We start from the raw sequence: 26,127 nt of genomic DNA on the forward strand, positions 1-26,127 counted from the left end.
TTGGTGAAGGAGAGAGATGAGTTGGGGCCTGAGGTGCCAAATTCTATCATTCCCACCTCCCTCCCTTGTGATGACCATCTCACACAGGCCCAGAGAGCGGATGTTGTCGCGTTGCAACAGCGTTTTGCGGACGTGTTCTCCCCCCTGCCCGGCCGGACGTCCCTCATCGAGCACCATTTCGTGACGCAGCCCGGCGTGACGGTGCATTCACGGCCCTACAGGCTCCCGGAGCACAAGCGAAAAATCGTGCAGAGGGAATTGGCGGAAATGCTGAGGATGGGAGTAATAGAAGAGTCGCACAGCGCCTGGTGTAGCCCCATCGTTCTGGTGGCGAAGAAGGATGGGTCTATACGGTTCTGTGTCGACTATCGCAGGGTGAACGAAGTGTCACGCTTTGATGCCTACCCCATGCCTCGGGTCGACGAGCTCCTGGACCGGTTAGGCACGGCCCGCTTTTTCACGACACTGGACTTAACCAAGGGCTATTGGCAGATTCCCTTGTCTGCCGAGGCCAGGGAGAAAACGGCCTTCTCCACTCCGTACGGTTTGTACCAGTTCGTGACACTTCCGTTTGGCCTGTTCGGGGCCCCGGCCACTTTCCAGCGTCTCATGGACCGGGTACTGCGTCCGCACGCAGCGTATGCTGCCGCCTACCTGGATGACGTGATCATCCACAGCGACACCTGGGCGGAGCATGTGCTGCGGGTGGCCGCGGTCCTGGAGTCCCTGAGGGGGGCGGGGCTCACGGCCAATCCGAAGAAGTGCGCGGTTGGACGGAGGGAGGTGCAGTATCTGGGGTACCACCTGGGGGGCGGGCAGGTGCGTCCACAGGTGGAGAAGACGGCGGCTATCGCATCCTGCCCGCGCCCCAGGACGAAAAAGGAGGTGAGACGGTTCTTGGGGTTGGCGGGTTACTATCGTCGCTTTGTGCCGGGGTTTGCGCAGCTAACCAGCCCCCTGACCGATCTCACTCGAAAGGGTGCCCCGGATCTGGTCCAGTGGACGGGGCCGTGCCAGGCGGCGTTTGTGCAGGTGAAAAAGGCTCTCTGTGGGGAGCCGCTGCTTCACACTCCTAACTTTTCCCTCCCTTTTGTTCTGCAGACTGACGCCTCGGACAGAGGGCTGGGAGCCGTTTTGTCCCAGCAGGTAAGGGGGGCCGACCGCCCTGTCCTGTACATCAGCCGGAAGCTAGCAGAGCGCGAGCGCCGGTACAGCACCGTGGAGAAGGAGTGCCTGGCCATCCGGTGGGCGGTCGGCTCCCTGCGCTATTACCTCCTGGGACGCTCATTCACCCTCTGTTCGGACCACGCCCCGCTGCAGTGGCTCCACCGCATGAAGGATGCCAACGCCCGGATCACCCGGTGGTATCTGGCGTTGCAGCCCTTTAAGTTCAAGGTGATCCATAGGCCGGGGGCGCAGATGGCAGTGGCCAATTTCCTCTCTCGCTCGCGGGGGGGGGGAGTTGGCTCGGCCGGACGGCTCCCCGGCCTCGAACGGGCGGTGGGGGTGTGTGGCGGAGGCGTGGCCCCGGGCGCAGCTGCAGGGGAGGAGTGGAGCGGAAGGCTCAACAGGGCGGCGCTGCGAGGCCGGTAAGAACAGCTGATGTTGTTTATGGATTGATGATGGTCTCCCTCCGCTGTGTTTATAGTGAGACGAGGAGGAGCGGCCAGAAGAGAGATCAGCTGGGCTCGTGAGCTGTCAGACTGTGTGACTGAGTCAGCTGTCAAAACAACAACACTTGAATAAATGTGGAAGTTGGCTGTACCTGCCTGTGTGTGCGTGTGTCTGTGCCTGGTGTATTCCACAAAGATATTTATTAAAAAATGAAACACCATCCACAACAAAAGTCAAAAAACGTTTCTAACAGTATGAAGTTTTTAAAAGTACAACAGTCTACCCATAATTTTGATGGCATTTTGTTTAATGTGCATATTTTGTATAGCTAACACACCTTTATTGTTAAAGTATTATTGCATGTATCATAAATTCTGTCAAGTACAAACTGAGGATTCAGATGTGATTTAATGTTAAATCACGCGTTTTTATGAATAGAAACATCGAAACATTTACACTCATTGAGATATTAGCTTTTTCTTTAAAAAACATGTTACAAACAGCTGTAACACAGGATTACAACTTTACATTTACATTTCTTTTATTTTAAAAATATTTTAACACAGTTGAGATTTACTGCTACTATAAGACCACTTCATCAATTCATACATAAAATTACTTAATTAGAACCACTGGGAATTATTTGTCCTCTGTAACTATGTTTATATCATACAAATGATACATTTTTAAGACCTAGTTTCACAATGACAACTCTTAAACAATCAGGACACCCTAATTTCCTGTTGTCAACATTTAATTCTGTTAACAAACCACAACCACACAATTAGAAAAAAAAAAAAGAAAGAAAACATTTGCTTCTCAGCATCCTTGATGACAAAACTAAATTTGTATGCATTTTCTAACAATTTGTTATACAAATGAAAGTGTCCTGAGTTGAAGATTTTTTTAAGGAGCCATAGATCGCAAAGCAAAACTAAATAATAATGCAACACCTAAACTTCGGTACAGGTGACACTCCCAAAAGTAGTGTTTTGGAAACGGTGCTGCTACAGGACCTGCTTAGCTACAAACGTCACCCATCACTATCAGGTAACTTTACATGATTTTTCTGTAATGTTTGGTAATTTAAACATGTCCCTACTATAACATCTATGAAAAGGAGAAGATTTATAGTAATTGTGGCTGGTGATGACTGATAAAAACTATAGTCTGACAGATTATTAATACTTGTTGCTAATCCAATTCCAGCAAAGATCCTGTGTAAAATGTAAATGAAAATGCAATTTAACAATGCCTGTAATCTTAGGTCCTTCAGGCAGCGCTTCATTAAAAGCAGGGATCATTCGTTCATGGAAAACACTTCATGAGCTCAGAAATATTTGAACTTTGACATCTTTCTCTGTGAACAGAGTTCTCCATCCACAAATGCGAGTTAAAGCTGTATGAATCAGAGACGAATCCACACTTCAATTCAATTTAATGCAATGTTAGGGCCAAATCACACCACTCGTGCCCTTTTTATATTATAGGATAAATGTTTAATATATAGATATATATAGATATAGATATATAGATTTGATTTTGATTCATTCTCTAGTATCAGTTCTTATTATACTTTGTTACTAGTTACCAGTTGTGTTTATAGAGTTTAATTAGCATTAACAGAGCTCCCCCCATCTCATCCTTCTGTCTTCCCCTCTGCTAAGTTCACTTATGTCCTGTCTGTCTCTTTTTCAGTGCGGTTGTTATTCATTCCCCGATTTACATGGGTAGACATTTGTTTCCTGTCTTTTGCATTTAATTTTACTTCTCCTTCTGTCCCATTGTTGTTGTCTCCATGATTACTGTTTTTTGTATGAATAATGACGTCTTTCCCTCAGTCCTTGCCTCAGTATCCTGTTTATTTTCCTGTCTCGTCCTCTTTGCGTTCTTCAGGCTCTTTTGGGTAATTTCCATCTGTTCATACACTTTGTTATTTTGCTTTTAGTAACTTGGCAACAGTCAAAAGCCTCTACATTTTCCACACAGTCTTTAATCCCTGCATATATTGACAAATCGAGATATTCCTCAGAGGTGTATTTGTAAGCATATATCATGTACTTCATTATTTTTGCACCACTACTAGCAATAAAGTACCTTATAAAGTGGCTGATGTGTGTATAACTAAATATCAAATATGAGTTTTGCTGAATGCTTGTCTGGAAGTTTTTAACAGCTGCTTTTTAGTAAAAAACAAAACAAACAACAACCCTTAAGTTAAGCTAATAATGCTTAGAATTAATTCTTTTGTATTCCAGTTTATTTCACTCTCCCCCTGAACTGTCTTGCAAGTATACACCTCACTGGACTCATCATAACTGAGCATCGAGTTGTGTTAAACAAACACATCTCCTTGTTCTTAAAGAGTCCTTACCTTTAGCAACCATCATCCTTCAGTGCTGATTTACGTCCTCTAACAGTTTGCATATTTTTTTCCTTTGTCTTTTACTCTCAACAGCAACATCCTGATTTAATTTCCCAATGCAAATCTCTCTGTGCTGTTCTGTGCAATGCAATTCTTAAGATTCTGCTACTTCTCAGTGTCAAGCTGACCCTACTGAATGGAAGACTTCATATTGTCTTACTCTGTCTCCATATAATCCTTCACATATAAAACATGTTACTGTACCAGTTTTGTTTTATGACACAATATTCTCACATATATAACTTGTTTATATAAATGCCAATAACAAAAACATACAGACTGCTGTCATACAGAAATACAGAGCTGTGTTTCATGATGAAGGTGAATGTTTTACTCTGGAAATTATAATAAAGGAGATGAAAGAAGATGCCGGAGACGTGTGAACTTAGTTGTATAATGCAGTGAAGACGAGTCGGTGTCACGATGAAACTGGGCCATGTGAAATCACCATCATGTTTGACAGAGGGGAGCCAGGGGAAGGCAGCTGCATTCATATACAAGTTTCGACATGACTTGGAAGACCACAGGAGTGTGTACTTCATAGAGCTCAGTGAAAATAAATATAAAAATAACCCATTTAAAATCCTGTCTCTTTTTTTCCCGTAAGACAAAAAAAAGGCCCCCTTCCCTACAACTGCTATAAAAAAAACGATGTAGTAGTATTTTCTTTTTATTTATTTTTTTGCCAAGAATCAAGTATTTATTCTCAGTGTCTCAGTGATCTCTTATGTCTGCTGGTCACCTGTGCCTCAGTATTATTCCACAACTTAGACACTCACATTACTCACACTCTCATGAAACATACATATAGGGACTTGGGGGTGGGGACACTAAACTGCATCCAGGGGACGAAATGTTGATTCAGCCTCACCTCTGGTGCTGATGCCCACCTCTTAATTTTAAATCCATGTAGACACTGAGGGTTTTCAGGAGGGGCCGTGCTGACACCTGCTGTTATCTGGGCTGTTGGCACCACGCCCCTCCCATTTTTTAGATGCACTTTAGAACAGCACTCAGCAACACCACATATGAGTGGGTGGAAAGAGGTATGGGGTCTTCACACTCCCATTCTCTGTTCGCCATATGGGGCAGGGGGCCAGGAGGAAGAGCTGGTTATCCCTGGTACACACAATTCAGTACACACAAACAAAACAGTGAAGAAGGCGCAGCAGCGCCTCTTCTTTCTCAGGAGACTGAAAAGATTCGGCATGAGCCCCCGCATCCTCAGGACCTTCTATCACTGTGCCATTGAGAGCATCCTCACTGGATGCATCACCACCTGGTATGGCAACAGCACCGCCTACAACTGCAAAGCTCTCCAGCGAGTAGTGCGGTGCTCTGAACGGATAATTGGAGGTGAGCTTCCCTCCCTCCAAGACATCTACAGGAAGCGCTGCCTGAGGAAAGCGGGGAGGATCATCAAGGACCCCAGTCACCCCAGCCATAAACTGTTCAGACTACTTCCATCAGGAAGGAGGTTCTGCAGCATCCGGTCCCGTACCAGCAGACTGAGAGACAGCTTCTTCCACCAGGCCATCAGACTGCTGAACACGTCATAGACACCTCAGCTTCACTACTGGAACTTTAACATTATGCACTCCACACTGTATATAAATGCCACTTGTTTGCACATATTCAACTCTGTATATTTATATATATATATTTTTTTTTACTATTTAATTTGTAAAATGTGTATACACACACACACACACACACACACACACACACACGTAGGAAAATATTTAGTATACACATCCAGAAATGCATACACTATTATATATTGTACATATATTTATTAGTTTCAGGTCGGCCATTCTTGTATTTTGCTCGTTTGTGTTGTTGTGTTTGCACATCTCTGTTGCTTGTGGGGCTCGCACACAAGAATTTCACTCGCATGTGCTGTGCCAGTGTGCCTGCACATGTGATGTGACAATAAAAGTGATTTGATTTGATTTGATTTGATTTTTATATATGTAGTGGTTAGACTACACGCCTTTGGAACCCAGGATCGCAAGTTCGATTCCTGCCTGGGGCGTCTGTATCCAGTAAGGGTCCTAAGGCTAGACCCCCTATGCTAAGCGAGCCTACCGCAGACATGAGCGAGACAGATAAATATGAAGGCATGCCGGCTCGGACGTCGCCCGAATCAACAAGGTCCGCGTCAGGTGTTGAGGAACCAGGGCATCCTGACGAAAAGTGGGCTACTGGAACAAGAAGGCATCGGTGGGCAAGAGACGAAAACAGGGCGTTGTTGGAATGCTACTACGCAAGTAACCCCAGCGGAAGGGGCTACATGAATAGGATGACGGACCTATGGATTCTTCGATACCCAACATCCACAATGACGGCGAAACAACTAGTAGCTCAGTGTTCCAACATTCGAAAGAAGGGACTGCTCTCACAGCTAGAGATTGACGAGGTACAACACAAATGCTACGGCAAGGAGGAGTCAGGACGCCAGGTCAGGGGGGAGATATCATCACCCCCACCCGAGATTGGGTACATAGCCCCAAGTGCGATAGGAGAAGGACCGTTGACTGTGAGAGGAACTGACCTGAAAAATAGGATCATGGCCAAGCTTGAAACCTGGATCCCCCGTAGCCGCTTACCAAGATTACATGAAGTACCCTCAGAAGGTCTGCTAGATGATGTTAATGCAGCACTACGGACAATACCTACAACCACGATTACCGAAACTAACAAGCTGATCTACAATACGGCAGCAGTGATCAGCGAGATGCTTGGCTACAAGTTGAACAGCAACAAGGGGCAGTACCCTCCATGGAGAAGGAGGCTAGAGGGCAAGATCAAAGTAGCATGGAGGGAGGTTAGCCAACTAACGGAGTTGCAGAAAGGTGCGACAAAGAAGGTGCATAAGAAATACAGCAAGCTGTCCATACCTGAGGCCTTGGAAACTGCCAAGCAAAGACTCACAGCCTTGGCCAGCTGCTTGAGGAGGTACACCAGAGAGATAGAAGGCAGGAGAATAAACCAGCTGTTCTCCACAGAACCAGCAAAGGTGTACTCTCAGTGGCAAGGGAACAATAAGAGAACAGCACCACCAAGGCTGGAGACGGAGCAATACTGGAAGAGCATATGGGAGAAGGACGCAACCCATAACGGCAATGGGGTAATAGGCTGGCCAAAGGAGGAGATAGAAGCCACTGACATAAAGACAAGAAAGCTCCTTACCATGCATGGAGGGTTTCACCCCAAGTCCAGCACCCTGAGGCTGTACGCTAAGCGGAAGGAAGGGGGCCGGGGACTGGTGAGTGTCAGCACCACAGTCCAGGATGAGACAACGAACATCCAAGAATACATTGGGAAGATGGCCCCAACTGACTGAGTGCTCAGTGAATACCTCAGGCAGCAGAAACCCAATAAAGAGGAGGGAGACGAGGAACCATCATGGAAGGACAGGCCCCTGCACGGTATGTACCACCGGTATGTACCAGGGGCGTGCTGGGTGTGTATATATATATATATATATATGTATATATATATATATATATATGTATATATATATATATATATATATATATATATATATATATATATATATATATATACATATAAAAAACACCCAGCACGCCCCTGCGGGCGGTTTATCCTTCAAGCTCGGGTCCTCTACCAGAGGCCTGGGCGCTTGAGGGTCCTGCGCAGTATCTTAGCTGTTCCCAGGACTGCGCTCTTCTGGACAGAGATCTCCGATGTTGTTCCCGGGATCTGCTGGAGCCACTCGCCTAGCTTGGGAGTCACCGCACCTAGTGCTCCGATTACCACGGGGACCACCGTTACCTTCACCCTCCACATCCTCTCGAGCTCTTCTCTGAGCCCTTGGTATTTCTCCAGCTTCTCGTGTTCCTTCTTCCTGATATTGCTGTCATTCGGAACCGCTACATCGATCACTACGGCCGTCTTCTTCTGTTTGTCTACCACCACTATGTCCGGTTGGTTAGCCACCACCATTTTGTCCGTCTGTATCTGGAAGTCCCACAGGATCTTAGCTCGGTCATTCTCCACCACCCTTGGGGGCATCTCCCATTTTGACCTCGGGACTTCCAGGTTATACTCGGCACAGATGTTCCTGTACACTATGCCGGCCACTTGGTTATGGCGTTCCATGTATGCCTTGCCTGCTAGCATCTTGCACCCTGCTGTTATGTGCTGGATTGTCTCTGGGGCATCTTTACACAGCCTGCACCTGGGGTCTTGCCTGGTGTGATAGACCCCAGCCTCTATGGATCTTGTGCTCAGAGCTTGTTCTTGTGCTGCCATGATTAGTGCCTCTGTGCTGTCTTTCAGTCCAGCTTTGTCCAGCCACTGGTAGGATTTCTGGATATCAGCCACCTCCTCTATCTGCCGGTGGTACATACCGTGCAGGGGCCTGTCCTTCCATGATGGTTCCTCGTCTCCCTCCTCTTTCTTGGGTTTCTGCTGCCTGAGGTATTCACTGAGCACTCGGTCAGTTGGGGCCATCTTCCCAATGTATTCTTGGATGTTCGTTGTCTCATCCTGGACTGTGGTGCTGACACTCACCAGTCCCCGGCCCCCTTCCTTCCGCTTAGCGTACAGCCTCAGGGTGCTGGACTTGGGGTGAAACCCTCCATGCATGGTGAGGAGCTTTCTTGTCTTTATGTCAGTGGCTTCTATCTCCTCCTTTGGCCAGCCTATTACCCCAGCAGGGTACCTGATCACGGGCAGGGCGTACGTGTTGATGGCCCGGATCTTGTTCTTACCATTCAGCTGACTCCTCAGGACTTGCCTGACCCTCTGCAGGTACTTGGTGGTTGCAGCTTTTCTAGCGGCCTCTTCATGGTTCCCATTCGCCTGCGGGATCCCCAAGTACTTGTAACTGTCCTCTATGTCTGCAATGTTGCCTTCTGGTAGTTCAATCCCCTCAGTTCTGACTACCTTCCCTCTCTTTGTTACCATCCGGCTACACTTCTCCAGTCCGAACGACATTCCAATGTCATTGCTGTATAGCCTGGTAGTGTGGATCAGTGAATCGATGTCTCGTTCACTCTTGGCATACAGCTTGATGTCATCCATGTACAGGAGGTGGCTGACAACTGCTCCGTTCCGTAGTCGGTATCCGTAGCCAGTCTTGTTAATGATCTCACTGAGGGGGTTCAGGCCTATGCAGAACAGCAGTGGGGACAGAGCATCTCCTTGGTAGATCCCGCACTTGATGGTGACTTGTGCTATGGGCTTGGAGTTGGCCTCTAGTGTTGTACGCCACATCCCCATTGAGTTCCTGATGAAGGCTCTTAGGGTCCCATTGATCTTGTACAATTCTAGGCATTCCAGTATCCAGCTGTGGGGCATTGAGTCATAGGCCTTCTTGTAATCAATCCAGGCAGTGCACAGGTTGGTCAGTCTGGTCTTGCAGTCTCGGCTGATTGTTCTGTCTACCAGTAGCTGGTGTTTTGCGCCTCTGGTATTCTTGCCAATTCCTTTCTGTGTCCCGCTCATGTATTGACCCATGTGCCTGTTCATCTTAGCCGATATGATGCCTGACAGGAGCTTCCATGTAGTACTGAGGCAGGTTATTGGTCGGTAGTTGGAGGGGATATATATATATATATATATATATATATATATATATATATATATATATATATATTAGGGGTGCAACGATATTCGTATCGATATTGAACCGTTCGATACAGTGCTTTCGGTTCGGTACGCATATGTATCGAACAATACAATTTTTTAAAAAAAATTTAATTTTTTTTTTTTTTTTTTTTTTTTTTTTTTTTTTTTGTCCCGTTTGGATCTATAGCCATCAGAATTGTTGTCTTGAGGCCTAGAAAGATGCCAAGCGGATTTATTTTACCAAGTGGATCATCATATTGGTCCATTTGATTGACCTTTATTATAATTATGAATTTATTTTATTTTCAGTTGCAAACGGGACAGACATGACTGTGGGATAGGACAGGGGGAAAGAATGAAAGAAAGAGGGGAGAGAAAGAAAGAAAACCAAAGGGGAGAAAAAAAAAAAGAACAATACAAAATTTGTAATTTTTTTTATCAACTTTCCTTCTGACGATGCTGTCTGTGTTGAGCGCTCAGTGAATCTGCGTTCAACTACTCCGCCTAGGCTGCACTGTCCAGCGCAGATCCACTGAGCGCTCAACACAGACAGCATCATCAGAAGGAAGAGCGCAGGGCAAGCTAGCGAGACAGAAAGTTAAGCTGTGCTAAATAACCAGGGGTGCACATAAGTGGTGCACATTCGCTGTCAAAATAAAAAACACTTACAAGGGTTAGGGTTAAATTTAAAAACTGTACTTTTGAGTTAAAATATATATTTATAATTTTAATAAATGACAAATTAAAAAGGCATGAACATTTTTTTTGTATCGAAAAAATATCGAACCGTGACACCAAAGTATCGAACCGAACCGAACCGTGAATTTTGTGTATCGTTGCACCCCTAATATATATGTATGCATGTGTGTGTATATATAATTATTATAATTAGCTCATATTAAATTTGATATTTTCTATTTAATTGAACTTAACTGAAAGCTGTGTATATGTTTGTGCACGAGACACAAAAGGGGGACAGAAAAGTCTCCTCCTTAGTAGTACAGACATTACAAAAGCAAAATAGAAACAAATGAGTAGCATCCTCATTTGTTTATTGTTTATTGTACAAACAAATGACACTAATACTGTCTATTACCTCTATTTATGTCGTAGCTCAGAGGAAACAAACAAGGTTGAAATCAAACTTGAAACTTGAAGTTCTTAAATTGTTCTTGGATACTTACCAGGCTGCTGTGAATGACCATCTGCAAAGTGGAACATAAAATAAATATGTTAAACCAGGTTTGCATTAGGAAGCGTGTTTCAAAGAGAACGGAAATATGTTTCTTGGATCTATTCTCTCATCAATTATGTCTTGGAGCATTAGTAACCATTTAGAAAGTTTTATAAACAACTTTACAATAATCATCCAGATAATGTCACTGGTCAACAAACCTGTTATTAACCAGTTCAGTAGATATTGTTAACATTGAACCAAAACTTGCCCTTTATTGTTACTCTTGATGACTATAGTGTTATTGAATTCAGCACTGCCAGTCAACAGGTAGTTACTTTCTATTGACGTTCTATTTGTCAGTATAAAAACACTATTACTTTTTTTTTATTATTATTTCTATTTAAAAATTGATATCAAATACAGCAATGTGAATCGTTACAGGCAATCTGGTAGTTATTTAACTGATTTGCTTTTTATTACATTAAAATTCAAAAGTAATTCTGTCTTCATCTAGTATGTATTTAATTCTTTGACCTAGTCAGGTGGATTTAAAAAAAAAAAGTTCCTTCTTTGATCCATTTTGACTCATATTCCAATGTTGCATCAACCTATTAGTAGGTTCACAAGTTTGTTTTAGAGTATCTAAAGAACACATTTTTATCTGCAATAGTCTTTAAAGAGGTGCGATTGAACTTGTAATACGCTACATAATGAGAAAAATATTAAATACAAATCAAACGTCTTTCTCACCTTTGCATAAAAGAATAGTTATCACGGAGAAACAGGAGACAAACAGTTGGAGAGCCATTTCTAACCACACCTGATTTAATTTGACTTATTAAATACAAATAGCCGTATGCTGAGCTCCACCCACAGGCTGATATGTCTTAAATGGCCTTCCCACAATTCACTAAACAGTGAATTAACATAGATAACAATGCGCCTGTGTTTGAAGACATTGCATACTTATTTAAAAAAGCTGCACACAAAGAATAGAAAATTATGCCAGAGCTGAAATAAATTGCATGCAAATTTTTAACAAATTTCTGAGACATGATCTTTCAGTTTCGCTTTCTTATGCCAACAATTGGATGTTCATGTGAGTATAAACACGTGTGGCGGACAACCAGGGGGCTCCACTCACACCCAAGTTGAAGGGAAGTGCTGGGGTGGAGATTTTGGCGCTTTTCTTTATGTGAAGTTGTGCTGGCTCAGTAATAAAGTTGGAGTGAGACACTGAGACCTCTCCTGTCGTTTTTACATACCTCCACACTGTGATATTTTCAGTCAATACATTTTTAGGTATAAAGTCAATTGGTGCCACCAGTAGAAAATTAAACTACCGTTATTGATGACACAAAATACTGCTGATTCAGAATTATGCAAAATATTAGTTCACTGCTCAGGAATTAACAGATAGTCAGTAGTTATACATAGTTACATACAATGTAATGAAACATTTAAGAAGCTAACTAATTACATTCACATAGAGACTAATGTGAAAGTGCTGCTGAACTTGCACATGGTCAACTTCCCTGTGTTATTAGATAGTTAGTGCTGATATACCCTCTCTGTCATCGTCACAGCTTATCTGGCTAATGTAATATAGGAGTTAACAACTTTTTCAAATTCCATCTTCTCTGGGTCCCACATGTTGACCAAGGTGGTTAGGAAGAGGAGATTCATCTGTGCTAAAGCTAACTGTACTGCCATATGAAGTGCAGATCGCAACTGATCTCAGACCACTGAAACCTACGCTGCTCTCCCATCAGGTTTATCAGGACCAGAGGATTATCCATAATGTAAATGTACAAACCATCAGAAAAAAACTGCTGTCCCCACAGTTTACCTAGCTCCAACCATTGTTAATGGGAGATGAACATGCCTGTATTAGAGTGCTACAGTTCCCAATGATATTGAAATAGATGCAGCTTTCTTTGACCATAGCCAACTGCCACAATAAGGCAATAATTTAAAGGCTGGATGTACATCGTAATTGACAGGTGAGGAGCTGTATCACAGCTTTGTCTGAGCTGAAAGGAGACAGGTTGCTTTACTTTGGTATTTTTAAATTTATGGCTAGTTTTAGATTTCATAAGACAAGAACGGCTTAGGATGTAATAGGGTGAATGAATAATCATACAGTCATACAATATGGTAAATAAAATCCATGAATCCATGAATCCACCCCTAGGTGGTCCTATACGGTGGTCCTTATGTTTATCATTAAGTGTTCTTTTTGTTTATCACTTAGGCTTGATTTTCATTTATTCTGTGGTATTGTCCCCATTCTTATTATAATTTGTTACTAGTTACAAGTGGTTTTCATAGAGTTTAAATAATTATGTATCAGTGTTTATTCCATCTCATCACGCGTCGCCATCCTATGACCAAGATGGCGGCCGCCATCTTGGTCATAGGATGGCGACGCGTGAACAACGCGAGGCTCAATGTCTCACCAGAATCTGCTATTTAGCGTTTTTTTAATCTACTTTTAACCGGATTATTCATCCAGAATTGCTGTGCGTTGCTGACCTACAGCAGACAAGAGATTCTGGACATCTGGACTCATAACTCCAACAGTTTTATCGCCGATCTCCGACTCATCCCAGAGATCTCCAGAACACCGGAGGCTCCTCCCCGGCTGGGCGGAAGTGCACGCAGACGGCGTGCACTTCCGCCCGAACGTAAACAAAGGCGAGGTAGGCGCGGAGGGCTACGGGCTAAGCTAAAGCTAACACCACACCGGTTGCCTTTACCCAGTATTTTCCTCGCCAATGTCCGTTCTCTGGCAAACAAAATGGATGAGATACGGCTCTCAATCACTAACAACAGACGGATTATGGACTCAAATGTCATGTTTTTCACCGAAACATGGTTGAACAACAGCTGCCCGGACAATGCTATCGAGTTGGCAGGACGCCACACACACCGAGCCGACAGGCTAGCAGATGACTCCGGCAAGACCAGAGGTGGAGGTTTGTGCATTTATATTAACAATGCTTGGTGCATGAACTCCACTACTACTGAGAGTCACTGCTCACCTAATGCGGAGTTTTTAATGGTCAAATGCAGACCTTATTATCTCCCCAGAGAACTCACTTCGATCATACTCACTGCAGTATAAATCCCCCCGACGCTAATGCTAGGTTGGCCATGAAAGAACTTTCTGCAGCCATTAACAAACACCAGAATAAACACCCTGAGGCTGCTTTTATTGTTGCTGGCGACTTCAACCACACCAACTTAAAGACAGTCCTCCCCAGATTCCACCAACATGTCTCCTGCCACACCAGAGGAGACAAGACTTTAGACCATGTGTATTCCAACCTGGCTGGAGCCTACAAAGCCACACCCCTCCCCTACATTGGACAATCGGACCATCTCTCCCTGTTCCTCACACCTAGGTATTCACCACTCATCCAACGTGTGAAACCTGCTGTGAGGACAATTAAAGTGTGGCCAGAGGGGACGGACGCAGTGCTCCAGGACAGATTTAAAAACACAGACTGGAATATGCTCACCCACACAGACCTGGACCAGTACGCCTCATCTGTACTGGATTACATCTCCGAAACCACAGACAGTGTCACCACCCAGAAACGGATCACCATGTACCCCAACCAGAAGCCTTGGATGAACCGGGATGTTCGTCTCCTCCTGAAGGCCCGCAACACTGCCTTTAGGTCAGGAGATGCACGCGCCTACAGTACAGCCAGGGCTAATCTAAAGAAGGGCATCAAAAAAGCCAAACACCATTACAAAAAGAAGGTAGAAGAACACTTCTCCAACTCCAACCCCCGATGCATGTGGCAAGGACTCCAGACCATTACAGACTACAGGACCACCAAACCCTCCCCCGCATCCTCTGATGTCTCCTTCCTCAACGAGCTCAACAACTTTTATGCTCGTGTTGAGCGAGGGAACCCCACAACCACAACCAAAACAGACATGACGCCAGACCACCAACCGCTGACTCTCTCCCCCACCGATGTAGGAGCGGTGCTGAGCAGGATCAATGTCCACAAGGCTGCAGGTCCTGATGGCATCCCCGGGCGTGTTCTCAGAGCGTGTTCTGGGGAGCTTGCAGGAGTGCTCACAGACATATTCAATCTGTCCTTGGCCCACGCTGTGGTACCGGCCTGCTTCAAATCCACCTCCATCATCCCGATACCCAAAAACTCCAACCCATCTAGCCTCAATGACTACCGCCCAGTAGCACTCACCCCCATCATCACTAAGTGCTTAGAGCAGCTGGTCCTAGCACACTTCAAATCCTGTCTCCCCCCACCCTGGACCCCCACCAATTCGCATACCGCCAGAACAGGAGCACAGAGGATGCAGTCTCCATCGTACTGCACTCTGTCCTCTCACACCTGGACAACAACAACACATACGCCAGAATGCTGTTTATAGACTTCAGTTCAGCATTCAATACAATCCACCCCTCACAACTCATCAGGAAACTGACAGACCTGGGCATCAGTTCCCTCATCTGCAAATGGTTACTGGACTTCCTGACCAACCGCCCCCAACATGTCCGGCTGGATAACCGCTGCTCATCTACAATCACAATGAACACCGGTGTACCACAAGGCTGTGTGAGGAGCCCTTTCCTCTACTCCCTCTTCACCCACGACTGCAGCCCTGCTGATGGTTCCAACACCATCATTAAGTTTGCAGATGACACCACAGTGATTGGCCTCATCAGTGACAACAATGAGGCTGCCTACAGGGAGGAGGTGGATCGTCTGGCTGAGTGGTGCGACAGAAACAACCTGCTGCTTAACACCGAGAAGACTAAGGAGCTCATCGTGGACTACAGGAGGAATGCTGACCCACATCCACCCATCCACATTAAGGGGACGGCTGTGGAGCGTGTGAGCAGCTTCAAGTTCCTGGGAGTCCACATCTCCGAGGATCTCATCTGGACGACCAACTGCTCCAAGCTGGTCAAGAAGGCTCACCAATGCCTCTTCTTCTTGAGGACTCTGAGGAAGAACCACCTGTCCTCAGACATCCTGGTGAACTTCTATCGCTGCACCATCGAGAGCATCCTGACCAACTGTATAACAGTCTGGTATGGGAACTGCTCTGCCTCGGACTGGAAGGCGTTGCAGAGGGTCGTGAAAACTGCCCAGCGCATCGCCGGAGCACCACTTCCTGCCATAAAAGACATCTACAGGAAGCGGTGTCTGAAAAGGGCTGGGAAAATCATCAAAGACCCCAGTCACCCATCACATGGACTCTTCACCCTCCTGCCCTCTGGGAGGCGCTACAGGAGCCTCCGGACTAAGACCACCAGGTACCGGAACAGCTTCTTTCCCACAGCTGTCAGACTCCTGAACTCTGCCTCCTAACATCTGACCCACGTTAAACTCATGGACTGAACATACACACACCCACAACCACCTACACACACAATGGACAACTGTACCCTCAAACACACAATAATAACATGGACTGAATCACTACTCACAACCACTAGCACTTTATATAGCCTCTGTAGAAATTATCCACATATCTCACTTATCTTAACTGCACTACTGCATAGTTCTGTGTAAATAATCATTCTGTACATACAATAATTTTTAATCCTACAACTGTTTATAACCTGCATAGTTCACATTTCTGTATAGCTGTACAGGGAGTGCAGAATTATTAGGCAAATTGTATTTTTGAGGAATAATTTTATTATTGAACAACAACCATGTTTTCAATGAACCCAAAAAACTCATTAATATCAAAGCTGAATGTTTTTGGAAGTAGTTTTTAGTTTGTTTTTAGTTTTAGCTATTTTAGGGGGATATCTGTGTGTGCAGGTGACTATTACTGTGCATAATTATTAGGCAACTTAACAAAAAACAAATATATACCCATTTCAATTATTTATTTTTACCAGTGAAACCAATATAACATCTCCACATTCACAAATATACATTTCTGACATTCAAAAACAAAACAAAAAGAAATCAGCGACCAATATAGCCACCTTTCTTTGCAAGGACACTCAAAAGCCTGCCATCCATGGATTCTGTAAGTGTTTTGATCTGTTCACCATCAACATTGCATGCAGCAGCAACCACAGCCTCCCAGACACTGATCAGAGAGGTGTACTGTTTTCCCTCCTTGTAAATCTCACATTTGATGATGGACCACAGGTTCTCAATGGGGTCCAGATCAGGTGAACAAGGTGGCCATGTCATTAGTTTTTCTTCTTTTATACCCTTTCTTGCCAGCCACGCTGTGGAGTACTTGGACGCGTGTGATGGAGCATTGTCCTGCATGAAAATCATGTTTTTCTTGAAGGATGCAGACTTCTTCCTGTACCACTGCTTGAAGAAGGTGTCTTCCAGAAACTGGCAGTAGGACTGGGAGTTGAGCTTGACTCCATCCTCAACCCGAAAAGGCCCCACAAGCTCATCTTTGATGATACCAGCCCAAACCAGTACTCCACCTCCACCTTGCTGGCGTCTGAGTCAGACTGGAGATCTCTGCCCTTTACCAATCCAGCCACGGGCCCATCCATCTGGCCCATCAAGACTCACTCTCATTTCATCAGTCCATAAAACCTTAGAAAAACCAGTCTTGAGATATTTCTTGGCCCAGTCTTGACGTTTCAGCTTGTGTGTCTTGTTCAGTGGTGGTCGTCTTTCAGCCTTTCTTACCTTGGCCATGTCTCTGAGTATTGCACACCTTGTGCTTTTGGGCACTCCAGTGATGTTGCAGCTCTGAAATATGGCCAAACTGGTGGCAAGTGGCATCTTGGCAGCTGCACGCTTGACTTTTCTCAGTTCATGGGCAGTTATTTTGCGCCTTGGTTTTTCCACACGCTTCTTGCGACCCTGTTGACTATTTTGAATGAAACGCTTGATTGTTCGATGATCACGCTTCAGAAGCTTTGCAATTTTGAGACTGCTGCATCCCTCTGCATGATATCTCACTATTTTTGACTTTTCTGTGCCTGTCAAGTCCTTCTTTTGACCCATTTTGCCAAAGGAAAGGACGTTGCCTAATAATTATGCACACCTGATATAGGGTGTTGATGTCATTAGACCACACCCCTTCTCATTACAGAGTTGCACATCACCTAATATGCTTAATTGGTAGTAGGCTTTCGAGCCTATACAGCTTGGAGTAAGACAACATGCATGAAGAGGATGATGTGGACAAAATACTCATTTGCCTAATAATTCTGCACTCCCTGTATATCTCAGATTTCTGTATAGTTTTTTTTATTTCATATGCTGTATAGTTTTTTTTTTCATATTTATATCCTGTTCATAGCCTGTACATAGCTTGTACTCACTACAGCCTGTACATACTTATAGTTATAGAATATTCATAACATACTTCATACTGTGTACATTATAACATACCATAATAGACCCATTTCTGTAATATACTTACATATCTATATTATTGCTAATATATATTGTAATATATCTATATCATGGCTAAAGCACTTCTGGTTGGATGCAAACTGCATTTCGTTGCCCTGTACCTGTGACATGTGCAATGACAATAAAGTTGAATTCTATTCTATTCTATTCTATTCTATTCTATTCTAATCTGAACTGCTCTCTTCACCTGAGCTGCTATCCTGTTCTGAGTCACTGTCTTCTATGTTTGTCAATGAACATTTCTCATCAGGTGTTAATTTTGCTTGTTTATTCTTCATTTTCAAAGATTTTGCTGGGCCGTCACTGGCACGCTTGACTTCAGAGTGGTTTACTGATACGGCCTTCAACTTCACCCTAGAGGTGAACCGGTATCAGTTTTATGACATGAAACTCAACCGTTCTCCTTTGTCACCAGTACGTGAGCCTCAGCAAAGAAAAAAAAAAAAAAAATGGAAGTAGTTCAGCAGCATATTGTGCTGTAAAATCAACTCACTTCCAGACACATACACATATAGACATTTGCGTGCTTTTACAATTTGTTACGAAGTAATTACGGCTACCTCTAAAACCTAAGTCTAATTCCGATCCTTACGGCGAATTCTAACCTATTTTAATTTGTTTCACAAAGTAATTGCGGCTACTTCTAACGTATTTTACGCGTTTCATTAAACCTTTGCGGCGGTTTTATATACAAAAATAGTCTTTCTCACCCTCAGACGTCTCACTGGTGGTTCAGATCGTCAGACTGAATCCCACCGCCGTGGACCAGACTATAAACACCGACCTGGACCCGAATTCTAACGTCCCAGGTCTTTCGGTCTCGTCTAAGAGGGCTGTGCACAGACTTCGGTGCTGGTTCCCACGGCGTCAGGAATCAGTGCTGGATCCTGGAACTGAGTCACAGATAACAGTTCTGATGTTTCTGCTCCGGCTCGAAGGACCAAAATAAATGTCAAGAGATTTATTCTAAATTACACTTCTTCAGCTGAGAGTCTAAGAGTGAAGACACACACAGATGCTGCAGTTTTAACTTGTAAGGGTGTTTCACAGAGCGCTCACATCAGAGAGTGGGGCCCTGTGATCAGCGGCCTGTTCTTGCACTTGTCTTTTATTTATACAGAAGGAAAATGAAAACATTTGTTCAGTGGAATGTTGATACGTGAGCATGTGCGTATGTGATTGTGCATGTGTGTGTGTGTGTGTGTGTGTGTGTGTGCGAGGTCAGAACTGCTTGTTCAACTTCTTACTATCGCTGTGGGAAGATTCAGATAGAAATATCAGAACATGTTTTATAAAGAACAATCAGTTCTGAACAATGAAAAGGACAATCAGTTCTAAGCAGGGAAAAGGTCATCATGCAGTATTCTATCACATGTAAACTTATATCATTAAAAGCTTAAACTGACTACTAAGTACAATTTTCCCTTAATAGTCATCTATCCTTACTCTCCAGCATTCAATCTGTTGACCTTCTTTGCCTGAGTCCAACCACTTCAATGCATCATCACCTATCTGTGCAATTTTTATTGTTACAAAGTGAGTTACTTGTGCAGTATGCAATTTTAGATACACAGTCTTCACTTACTATATATGGCTGTCATGGTTTCTTTATCAAGGGCAGTTCTTCGCTCTGCGCCGATGTCTGTTTTGCTGTGTCCTCCTATAAAAAGCATTAACATTTGAGTGTCTGACTAGTTTTAGATTTCCAAAAATCTGATCTTTGTTCATCTAAACATTTGAACTACAATATTATGCTTTTTGGTAAAGAAACTGGTGACAGAGAAATAGCCCTTTTAAAATACTATTAGCTAACCATTGGAACTAAGTTTCAAAGCTGTTTACCTTTTAAATTGCTCTGGATCAAAACCTCCAATGGGAAGGCGGCCATCAGAAGAACATGCACCATTGAAGTGGGTGTTTGGGCCTGAAGAGCAGCAGCCCACTGATGTTTCAGAATTTTTACCCCTGCAGCATGTGCTATCTCCACCTGTGGTTGCAATCACATAAAAAGAGTGTTTCAATATAAATTGTTTTTAAAAAACACATTTGAGTATGCACCTACCTAAATTCTCAGCAAAAATTACTTACATATTCAGCGTCACTGGAACCCTTTAAATAAATAAACACATACATACGAAGTCAACAATGTTGTTACAGACAGAGTATTACTGGTAAACTAAAGGAAAGAAGGAAGAACTCAGAATAACTTAGATGATTGAGTCTTTACACTTTAATAAGAAAGATTGACATTTCTTGGTGGCACAAAGCAGAAGCAAAATACTTACTTTAGCATCACCAGACGTAGAAGCTTTGCATGAAGAGTTGGGCACCTATAAAGGAGAATATTTAAAGATTAAAAAAAATACACATAGCATTGACTGCCATAAAACCACTGCATAAATATCAGAATGTGACAATGTTGCACAACAATCTAAACCTTGTAAGTCATGTGACATATTTTGATGACGTAAATATATATATACAATTCAAGTAAATAGGTACAGCATACATGTTCTGGAGAAAAAAACAACAAACAAACAAGCAAAAAACACAACAATATATAAGAATCCAGTGGGGTAAGAAATCTCTTCTGAAGCAATATAGTTCATTTTGGGTGAAAAACAAAATATTGCTCTAAAATATATATACTGACATCAGCAATCAACATCATGATTGTAATTATTTCCCTCCCAGTCCATCTACTGCTCTGTGCATGTGTCAAGCACTACGACTGTATCTATGCATATAAATTCACCATATATATCCTGCAAAAATGTTTTGTTATAGTCAAAAAAAGGCAAACAAACAAAGGCATTAAATCAGAGATGAGAAATTAATCGGGAATATCAATTATATGGTAAATGGCCTGTATTTATATAGCGCTTTACCAGTCCCTAAGGACCCCAAAGCGCTTTACACATCCAGTCATCAACCCATTCACACACTGGTGATGGCAAGCTACATTGTAGCCACAGCCACCCTGGGGCGCACTGACAGAAACGAGGCTGCCGGACACTGGCGCCACCGGCCCCTCTGACCACCATCAGTAGGCAACGGGTGAAGTGTCTTGCGCAAGGACACAACGACCGAGACTGTCCGAGCTGGGGCTCGAACCGGCAACCTTCCAATTACAAGACGAACTGCCAACTCTTGAGTCACGATCACCCCACAACTAGGTGAATTACAGGTGAGCTATTCTTTATCTACTAGCAATCAAGCTTATTTAACTAAGAAGTTTGAGATATTTGAATGTAAAATAAAATAAATAACAATAAAAATAACATGATATAACAACTTACATTAAGGACATCTGCATTTAAATCCACAGGCTAAAAGTAATATAGTAAATGTGTTAGTAATAGTACAGGTATTTGTGCAAAATAATTTACAGTATAGTACTTTGCATGTGCAGGTAGCTGTGGTGTGAATTGTAACTGAATATCAGATGAATGTCAGAGAAATGAAATGTATTTATTTTTTGTATTTATCAATCATAAAATCATGTTTTGTAGGCCTGTCACAATAACTACTTTTTGTTGGTCGACATATTGCCCCATAAACAATTGCGTGTATATCTTTTTTCCGATTAATCCTGTGACGTACAAAGACGGACGTTCTTGGGACTTTACGCTTATAAAGAACAACAAAATAAACTACCACAGCTATGCAGATGACACACAAATATATATCACAATGTCACCAGGAGACCAAGGCCCTGTACAGGCTCTTGGTAAATGCATTGAGGAAATTAATGACTGGCTGTGCCACAATTTTCTCCAGCTAAACAAAAACAAAACTGAGGTAATAGTCTTTGGCGCCAAAGAAAAACGATTACAGGTCACCAGAGAACTTCAATCTATACACCTAAAAACCACAAACCAGGCGAGAAATTTGGGTGTAGTGATGGATGCAGACCTAAACTTAGAAAAACACATTAAGACAATAACAAAGTCAGCTTACTATCACCTCAAGAATATTTCAAGGATAAAAGATCTGATGTCTCAACAGGACCTGGAAAAACTAGTCCATGCATTCATCTTTAGTAGGCTTGATTACTGTAACAGCATCTTTACAGGTCTACCTAAAAAATCAGTCAGACAACTACAGCTCATTCAGAACTCTGCTGCTCGAGTCCTCACTAAGACCAAAAAAGTGGACGACATCAGTCCAGCTCTGAGGTCTTTACACTGGCTGCCTGTCCGTCAGAGGATAGACTTTAAAGTTCTGATGCTGGTCTACACCCTAAAAAATTATTCAGGGGCTTAGTAAATATCATTATAATTCTAAGTTAGATGACCTTGATTAAATCTTTGAAAATCACAAAAGTGTTATCTTGAGTTGAAAATACTGAAAAGAATGCTTAAATTTTCAACACCAGTTTTTGAGTTGAACTGAGCTCTTTTGTTCAAGTTTATTTAAAAGAAAAAATTCTGTATTTGAAACACAGGGTGCATTATTTAAATCTACTCAATATATCTCATAGAAAGTACTCAAAATAACTGAGACACTGGTATTCATACTTATCATTGTCTTTAACTTTAATTATTAATGGTTCAAAATCAATATAATTTTGTCCCCCAATACTAACTTAAAACTTTGAGTAAGACTAATGACCTTTGGCATGTACCGCGCGCGAGGAGCATGGCCTCATGGGAGATTTTCTGGACGTTGAACGAGACAGACACACATCCACTGCAGACTTGGTAACGTTTTCAGGTAAGTGACCAATTCTTACATTAGCTGTCTTTATCCACACCGTTCTTTTATAACATGTTCTGAAGAAAGCGTTTGTCATGGTGGCTCACTTTTCGCAGCGTGTTTGTGCACGTTAATTTAAGTTTTCAACCAGTCTTCCAGTCAAGGCGGCGGGAAACCGCGCCCTTTTATCCTTTTACGTTCTGAGTCGCTATCTGCGTTCCGGGTAATTTGACCGGAATGTCCCGGTACCAGCGACCTGACCGTTTAATCGGGGGCATTTTAGGAACCACGTGAAAGCAGGTGTGCTCAGACATTTCTAGAAAATGGCCCTGTTGAGTCGCGGTGCGGGAGCTGCGGTAGTCACGCGGCCTGACTCACTCTGTTAGGTTGTTCAGGAGGAGATGAACAGACGTAATCAATGGCTTTGGTAACTAAGAATACCTGCCCGCGGAACAGTTCATAGCAACAACCATGCTGCTTAGCTTTCTTGTTCTATGTGGGGTCTTTCAGAGCATATAAGACGCTGCTTTCAGCTTTGTCCCGAACAGGGCCAGTTTTTGAGAGAACGCTGAGCGGACCGCCCGAGTCAGCAGATTACCTCATCCAGGGCCGGTCCAAAGTACTATGGGGCCTTAAGTAAATTTAGACTCGGCCCTACTTCCTTTCAGATCCCAGAAAATAATGAAAAAAAAAAAAAAAGCTTTGGTCCTTTGGGTCAAGCCAAAAGTACCATCATTTCCAGTATAGTTACTCCCAATTAACATAAATAAATGTTTATTTCAATCCAAGCTAAAATTTCTTATAAGAGATTGATGTTATGGCAGATTACTCAGTGACATGTTTTGTAATGATAAAGTTTTGATTTGTATTTTTTCAGCACCATCTTCACCACCAGGAGAAAAAAATCTGCATCAACTACAAAGTAAAGCAGGTAATTTTACTCAGAGGACTTGATGTGTTAAATTTTGGAATGATATGATATTGTTTTATACAAGCTGAGTAGTGGATGGTGATACCACCTAAATATTTATACTGGTTTTGTGGTGGGTTATTTTAGTCATACAAATGCCAAATCTAAATTTTCAGAATTTTTCAGTTCGGTAAATATATTGATGAGTTCATGGTCTGTCAACTAGTGTCACCATACTATCTTTTTATTTATACAGCGTGGTGATGTGATTCAGATTATTTCAATGTGGTTAAGTATTGTACTTTGTTCCATGTTGACTTATTTGTAAGTTGTATCCTCCACCTGAATTGGTAGTGAGTATTGGTTATTCAATCAGTTAATCATACAAAAACTGTGTAAATATGGTTATACACCATTCTGTCATCTTCATACTGTGAGACATATTTTCTCACAATTTTTTAGGTCACAGGTGATGAGATGGCAGTGTAAACTCTGCAAACATGAGGAGTCATCAAAAGTGTCACTACTCAAACATTATCGAGTGAAACATGGTACATTTGGTCATGGCTATTCCATACCCTGTCTTCATTTGAATTGTCCTTGCTCTTTTAAGACATGCGGTGCCTTACGCTCACACTTGTCTAGGTCTCACAGTTCGCGTGAAACGGAAGAGTGTGAGGTCCTTCCAACTATTAGATGTAAAATCTGTGACTCTTTTTACCCAAACACAAAAGACTATTTTCAACATATAAATTCCCATTTGAAAAGCCATGAAACCATAGAGTGTGTTTTTGATGGTTGTGAGTTTAAGACAAACATTTGTGGGACTTATGCGACTCACAGAAGTCGAAAGCACAGATTTTGTTCATGGAAGCACTTTAAAACTAACTTGATTTCAAAGCAAACTGTCAGTACATCTAATGAAATCTTCTTACCAGCACTGGAATTAGAAGATCACGAGGACTTGGATGTCACCATTGAACTTGGTTGTGAAAGGGAAACAACAAATGAAATTTTGAAAAATATTGGTGTGCTCTTGTTAAAACTGGAAAGCATCTATAATGTTTCTGGTAAATGTGTGGATGACTTGGTGGAACAGCTCAGTTATATCTGCACATTATCACTTCAGTATATTCCAAAGTCAATAAGTGATATTCTTATTAAGAATAACTGTAATATTGATCAGTCTTTTGTCAGTGAATTGGCTGAAAAAATATGTCACTGTAGTCCTTTATGTGCAGCCCTTAGTCCTGATGGTCCCTTTGCTTCAAGATATAAGAGACAGAAACAACTCCACTTATATGGATTTATGTCTGGATGAGTAAATTAATCTTTTGCATGTTAGAAAATAAGGTCCAGGTTGCAAAAAATGGTAGTTCCACTTAAAGATTTTTTTTTTGATTGAATCAGAATTTTGGCCTTCAGATTTTTTGTCCTTGGTTTTTTGTCCTCTCCCATCCAGGTCAGTGCAGAGTTTCATAGGATCACGACCCTGAACCTTGAACCAAAGTTCATGTCATCGTTGGACTTGTATTCATCCAAACTCCTGTCCTTGTTTCAAGCCAAGAAAGGTGCTGCTGGACAACGCCACAGGGCACAGTTAAACCTTCTGCTTCAGGTAAGGAAGATTGCATTTTCTAACCACAAAAACGTTCCAACACAGCATTGAAGAGGCCCTTCCACTAAAAACGGCTTTTCTTAGGTTTCTGTTCAATATTTTAGCTCCACAGGTGTTCTTACCTTGATGGTGGGTGTGAAAACAGGTCAACAACAGAAAAAAAAATAGTTATGTTTAAGCTAGAAATGGTAAGTCATGTTTTAAATGTGCAAATTTTGCCTCAGTTGAGACTTCCTGTTTTACAGAGTGGAAATTCCATCGAGAAAAAACGAGAAGTCATCATCAGATGTCTCATTGACCATCTGGGAGAGGATCCAAGTGCCTTAATCAAAACCTTTGAGGTTGGTGCAATAAATCTGTTTTAGGAATATTAGTAGTTTATTTTAGCTTGTGAGATCATAGAAAAGTTTTAAGATACTGTTCTAAAGAAAAAAAAAACACTTCAAAGCATACAAAAGAATAGCATTTGCTCAAAGATTTTGGAGCACAGTGTCCACATATTATGAGTACCGGTGATGTCATACAAATGAAACTTTTTGTTTCAATGTTTGGAAATATGTGAGCTTAAAACAGTTGTTTCTCTTTTTAAAGGACTGTGCTGATGCTGTCTTTGTTGAAGAGGCTTTGGCTGAGGAGGTGATGAAGATTTACCTGCTGCAGAATCAAAACAGGTCAGGCGAACCT

At 42.7% G+C, this 26,127-nt stretch overlaps 1 protein-coding gene across 1 annotated transcript in view; it reads right to left on the reverse strand.

Annotated features, from left to right (window-relative positions):
• Window positions 1-11,702, reverse strand: part of LOC120721889 (deleted in malignant brain tumors 1 protein-like) — a 70,930-nt gene extending 59,228 nt beyond the window's left edge. The window contains exons 1-2 of the mRNA XM_040012526.1: window positions 11,565-11,702; window positions 10,822-10,842 (exon numbers count right to left, since the gene is read on the reverse strand). Coding sequence (XP_039868460.1) covers window positions 10,822-10,842; window positions 11,565-11,622 — 79 coding nt within the window. The 5' untranslated portion in view covers window positions 11,623-11,702. The remainder of the gene's footprint in view (window positions 1-10,821; window positions 10,843-11,564) is intronic.
• Between the last annotated feature and the right edge of the window lie 14,425 nt (window positions 11,703-26,127).

Source organism: Simochromis diagramma, unplaced genomic scaffold, assembly GCF_900408965.1.
Source record: "Simochromis diagramma unplaced genomic scaffold, fSimDia1.1 OVJJ01000612.1, whole genome shotgun sequence".
Classification (NCBI taxonomy): domain Eukaryota; kingdom Metazoa; phylum Chordata; class Actinopteri; order Cichliformes; family Cichlidae; genus Simochromis; species Simochromis diagramma.